Source organism: Nicotiana tomentosiformis, chromosome 7 (genome assembly GCF_000390325.3).
Source record: "Nicotiana tomentosiformis chromosome 7, ASM39032v3, whole genome shotgun sequence".
Taxonomy (NCBI): Eukaryota; Viridiplantae; Streptophyta; class Magnoliopsida; order Solanales; family Solanaceae; genus Nicotiana; species Nicotiana tomentosiformis.
This window is the reverse complement of record NC_090818.1, coordinates 83108916-83115038: the sequence shown is the minus strand read 5'-3', so window position 1 is coordinate 83115038 and position 6123 is coordinate 83108916. Positions and strand designations below refer to the sequence as shown.

Sequence of the window (6123 nt, the reverse complement as noted above, 5' to 3'; positions counted from 1 at the left end):
TCCACAATCACCCAAACTGCATCAAACCTCCGCTAAGTCCGTGGGAGTCCAACAACAAAATCCATAGTGATCTGCTCCCATTTCCACTCCAAATCTCTAACTTCTGAAGCAACCCACCGGGCCACTGATGCTCATACTTCACCTGCTGGCAATTTAGGCACCGAGCCACATACTCCACTATGTCCTTCTTCATTCTCCTCCACCAGTAATGCTGCCTCAAGTCCTGATACATCTTTGTAGCACCCGGATTAATGGAGTACCGCTAGCTATGAGCCTCCTGAATAATTAGCTCATGCAAACCATCTACATTAGGCACACATAGCCTGCCCTGCATCCTCAATGCGCCATCATCCCCAATAGTGACCTCCTTAGCATCACCGTGCTGGACCATGTCCTTAAGGACAAGCAGGTGGGGGTCATCATACTGACGATCCCTGATACGATCATAAAGAGAAGACCGAGAGACCATACAAGCCAACACTCGACTCAACTTAGAAATATCCAATCTCACAAACTGGCTGGCTAAGGCCTGAACATCCAATGCTAAGGGTCTCTCTGCTGCTGGAAGATATGCTAAACTCCCCAAACTCTCCGCCCGGCTACTCAAAGCATCGGCCACCACATTGGCCTTTCCCGGGTCGTACAAAATAGTGATATCATAATTCTTATGTAGCTCCAACCACCTCCGCTGACGCAAATAAAGATCCTTTTGCTTAAACAGATGCTGCAAACTCTGATGATCAGTGTAAATCTCATAAGGAACATAGTACAACTAGTGGCGCCAAATCTTCAGGGCATGAACAATAGCTGCTAACTCAAGGTCGTGGACAGGATAGTTCTTCTCATGCACCTTCAGCTGTCTAGACGCGTAGGCAATCACCCTACTGTCCTGCATTAACACCGCGCCAAGACCAATCTGCAATGCATTACAATATACAGTGTAGGACCCCGAACCTTTAGGCAATACCAAAACTGGGGCTGTAGTCAAAGCTGTCTTGAGCTTCTGAAAGCTCTCCTCACACTCCTCTGTCTACCTGAACGGAGTACCCTTCTGGGTCAGCCTAGTCATAGGTGCTGCAATAGATGAGAATCCCTCTACAAAATGACGGTAATACCACACCAAACTAAGAAAACCGCAGATCTCCGTAGCTGATGACGGTCTAGGCCAACTCTGCACTGCCTCCACCTTCTTCGGATCTACCTTGATCCCATCACTCGATACTACATGACCCAAGAATGCCACTGAGTCTAGCCAAAACTCACACTTCGAAAATTTTGCATACAACCTCTTTTCTCTTAGAGCCTGAAGCACAGTCCTCAGGTGCTGCACATGATCCTCCCGAGTCCGGGAGTACACCAGAATGTTCTCAATAAACACAATGACGAAGGAGTCAAGATAAAGCTGGAACACACTGTGCATCAAATGCATAAAGGCTACTGGGGCATTGGTCAGCCCAAAAGACATAACAAGAAACCCATAGTGACCATATCGGGTCCTGAAGGCAGTCTTCGGGATATCTGGCTACCGAATCTTCAACTGATGATAGCCTGAAAGTAAGTCAATCTTGGAAAACACCCTGGCACCCTGTAACTGATCAAATAAGTCATCAATACGAGGCAATGAATACATGTTCTTCACTGTAACTTTGTTGAGCTGGCAATAATCAATACACATATGCATTGAACCATCCTTCTTCTTCACAAACAAGACTAGAGCACCCAAGGCGACACACTGGGCCGAATGAAGCCCTTATCAAGCAACTCCTACAACTGCTCCTTCAACTCAGGAGGAGCCATACGGTATAGAGGAATAGAGATGGACTGAGTGCCCGTAAACAAATCTATGCCGAAATCAATATCTCTGTCGGGCGGCATGCCAGGAAGATCAGCTGAAAACACATCTGGAAAATCCCTCACTACTGGAACTGACTCAACTGTAGGGGTATGTATCAATACTGACATCTCTCACATAAGCTAAATACGTATCACACCCCTTCTCAACCATTCGTTGAGCCTTAAGAAATAAAACAACTCTGCGGGGAGTATACTCTAAGGTACCTCTCCACTCTAATCGCGGTATGCCTGGCATAGACAACGTCACGGTCTTAGCGTGACAATCAAGAATAGCATAATGGGGCGACAATCAGTCCATGCCCAAGATAACATCAAAATCTACTATGCTGAGTAATAATAAATCAGCTCTGGTCTCAAAACCACTAAGAGCAATCAAACACGATCGATATACGGGGTCCACAATAAGAGAATCTCCCACATTAGTAGGCACATAAATAGGGGAACTCAAAGAATCTCAAGATATGCCCAAATGTGGGGAAAAATAAGTGGACACATAGGAATACGTAGAGCCTGGGTCAAATAATACCGATGAATCTCAATGACAGACTGGAACAATGCCTGTAATGACAGAGTCAGAAGCAACTGCCTCTGCAAGAGCCGGAAGAGCATAATACCTGGCCTGGCCTCCCCCTCTAGGGCGACCTCGACCTCGAGTTGGCTGAGCAGGTGGGGAGGTAGCTGGTGCTGGAATCATAGCCTGAGGACCCGGTAGAGCACGTAGTGGCTGAGCAGTCTGTGGAGGTGCACCCCTCCTGAGTCTGGGGCAATCCCTCACCATATGGTGAGTTTCGCCACACTCAAAACAACCCCTAGTAGGGTGTGGCTACTATGACTGACTCGGTCCAGGTCTACTGGAGTGGCCACTAATAGCACCCCAAGCAGGAGGCACACTACATACTAGCGGTGCATAATAAGGCTCCTGGGGTCTAGAAGGGGCCGGAACACCACTGGCGGCTGGAAGAGCTGAATGAACAGGGCGACTCATATAACCCCTACCATGGCGAGCTGCTGGGGCACGAGCTCTAGAATAAAAACTAGTCTCTCGAGACCTCTTGGCCTCCCTCTCCTCTCTGTCCCGGGCAAGCATGCCCTCCAATCTCCTGGAAATACTCACAACCTCCTGATAAGAGATATCCATCTCCAACTCCCTGGCCATATTGATCCTGATACTGGGGTGGAGTCCCTCAATAAAGCGATGAACCCTCTCCCGAACTGTAGCAACCAAGGCTGGTGCATGTCGGGCCAAATCACTGAAATGGACTGCATACTCTAACACAGTCATAGAAACCTGGCGCAACTGCTCAAACTCTGCGTGCCATGCATCCCTGAGGCTCTGAGGGATATACTCTGTCAAAAACATATCCGAGAACTAAGTCTATGTTAGTGAGGTTGCCTCATCCGGACTACCTAACTCATAAGCACGCCACCACTGATAGGCTGCTCCTCTAAGCTGGAAAGTGGTAAAAGAAACCACACTCGTCTCCGCTACGCCCATAGTACGGAGAATACGATGCCACTCCTCCAGAAAACCCCGAGCATCATCTGTAGCCAATCCGCTGAAGGTAGGTGGGTGGTACTTCTTGTACCTCTCAAGTCTGAGCTGCTCCACCTTAAAAGCAGCTTTCCTAGTCTAGTGCTGAACCGGAGCTACCGGTTGCATAGGAACGAACTCTGGGGCCTGATCAACCTGAACCCTCTGCTCAGGAGTACGGGCTACGGGAGTCTGTGCCCGACCTGAGATATGGTGGGAGCTAGTGGAATCAATCCAGCCAGAGCTAAGGTGCTGAACATACTCATGAAATGGCCTAGAGTCTCCTGGAGGGCTGGTGCAACAATAGGAACCTCTGGTGCCTGCCCTCTAGCTAAAGCTGCTGGGAGCTCCTCTATCGTAGCTCGTGTGGCTTCTCTGGTTACACTGCGTGGTCGTCCTCTACCCCGGCCCCGGCCTCTGGCTGCTCTAGCAGGGGGCGCGGGTGCCAGGTCGTCAGATCTCCGGGTACGGGTCCTCACCATCTGTGAGAAAGAATAGAATAGAGAAATTTTAGAATTTGATGCCAATAACTCGCACGACAAGGAATCAAAAGAAGTATGACTGTTCCTAACAGTTCCATAGCCTCGCGAAGATGAGTACAGATGTCTACGTACCGATCCGTGAGACTCTAATAAACTGGCTTGTGACTCACGACACCTATGAACCTAGAGCTCTGATACCAACTTGTTATGACCCAAACTCTCCCTCCGTGAATTTGTCGTGATGGCACATAGTCTCTACGACTAGGTAAGCCTAACACTTTGCGGAAATGAAATGAAAAACCTGAAAATTAATAACCAACAGTAGCAGATATTTTAAATAAGCAATTGAGATACCGCTCGGCATATACAATAATCAACTCTCGAAATATACATAACACTCTCAAGACCCGGAAAACCATAAGTCACAAGCTTCTATGAAGTTCTAATTGTTCTATACATCAGTGTCTACAGAAATAAGAGAAGAATTAACATAGGGGGATAGAGGGGGACTCCGAGGATCTGCGGCGCGGGCAGATGTACCTTGAAGTCTCTGGAACAGCAGCGACTGAAACTAAGAATGAGGCTGGTAGGAGAAACCTGGATCTGCACACGAAAAACATGTGCAGGGAAGGGCATGAGTACACCACAACGGTACCCAGTAAGTGCCAAGCCTAACCACGGTCGAGTAGTGACGAGGTCAGGTCAGGGCCCTACTGGTATATATATAATAAAAACAAGGCAGAGTCAAATATCGCAATAAAATAAAGGCAGAAAAAAACATAGAAAGGTAACAACTCAGTACACAGAAATAACAACAGGGGATCTCCCGAGATACAGTCTCGTAGTCCCAAACATAAATGTTCAAGGGGAACTCTCGGAATACCATTTTGTAGTCCCAAAGTAAATATGCAAGACAAGGGAATCTCCCGGAATCCCGTTCTGTAGTCCCAAAGTAAATGTGCAGGGGGATCTCCCGTAATACCGTTCCGTAGTCCCAAAGTAACTATGCAAGACAGGGGGATCTCCTAGAATACCGTTCCGTAGTCCCAAAAGTAAATACATAGCTCAAACAATAGAATTCAACAGCAACAATACGAGATCCTACAATTTAAACTAAGTACAAGACAAGGAAAAATAGGAAATTTACTAGACATGCTGCACGGAGTTCAGATAAACAATAAGGCAAGTAGTCATGTTGTTCTAATCTAGCAGGATACTACACATGCTGATATGACTCAAATAAGAAGGAATACAGGTTATTACTTAGCAGAAATCCGGTTTTTACAACAATTAGCCCGTGTAAGTACTCGTCACCTCACGTACATGGCGCTCATATATCAAAACAGTACCAAATCCTAAGGGGAGTTTCCCCACACAAGGTTAGGCAAGCCACTTACCTCGAACCAAGCTCAATCAATCCGTAACAATGCTCTTTCCACGAATATCCGACTCTGAATGGCCCAAATCTAGCCAAAATAAATTAGATATCATAAATATAACTACAAGGAACTAATCTAGCTAATAAAATCAAATGTTAAAGCAAGAAATAAGAAAATCGCCCTAAAAGGCCTCCCCGGTCCACATCTCGGAATCGGGTAAAAGTCACAAAATATGAACACCCATTCACTCACGAGTTCACTGGTACCAAAATTACTCAAATCCGATACCAAAATCTCGATCAGAATCCCAAAATTCGGCCTTAGAACGTTTCTCAAATTTTCCCTAATTTTTCACCCCAAATCACTAATTTAATGATGAAATTAAAGACATAATAATGGGAATTAACCAAAACTAGGTAAGAATCACTTACCCCAAACACCCATGTGACAATTCCTCTAAAATTCGCCTAATTCCGAGCTCTCAAGTCCAAATGGTGAAAAATGACATAAACCCTTGATTTTGAACTTTTAAATCTGCCCAGGTGTTCCCTTCTTCGCGAACGCGGCCACTCTCTCGCGTTCGCGTATAATAAAAATTCCACTGATCAAATTTCCTCCTTCATAAACGTGAGGGACCTCTCGCGAACGCGTACCTTTCACTTCCTGGTCCTTCGCGAACGCAAACCCCACTACGTGAATGCGTAGACCAAATGATTGGGGTCCCCAGCTGCCTCATTTCCTCTACGCGGACGCGTTCCACTCTTCGCGTTCACGATGCTTCCACCGACCATACCTTCGTGAACGCGAAGAACAAACTTAAGCTGGCCTCCCAGATTCCCTACGCGATCACGAGACCTCTCTCGATAACGCAATGAAG

General features: G+C 46.7%; 1 protein-coding gene across 1 annotated transcript; it reads right to left on the bottom strand.

The window, feature by feature from the left end:
• Positions 1–1764: 1764 nt before the first annotated feature.
• Positions 1765–3214, bottom strand: LOC138895909 (uncharacterized). Its single transcript, XM_070180664.1, has 2 exons — positions 2692–3214; positions 1765–1934 (listed from the first exon to the last, which is right to left on the bottom strand). The coding sequence occupies exons 1-2, from the start codon at positions 3212–3214 to the stop codon at positions 1765–1767; spliced, it is 693 nt and encodes a 230-aa protein (XP_070036765.1).
• Between the last annotated feature and the right edge of the window lie 2909 nt (positions 3215–6123).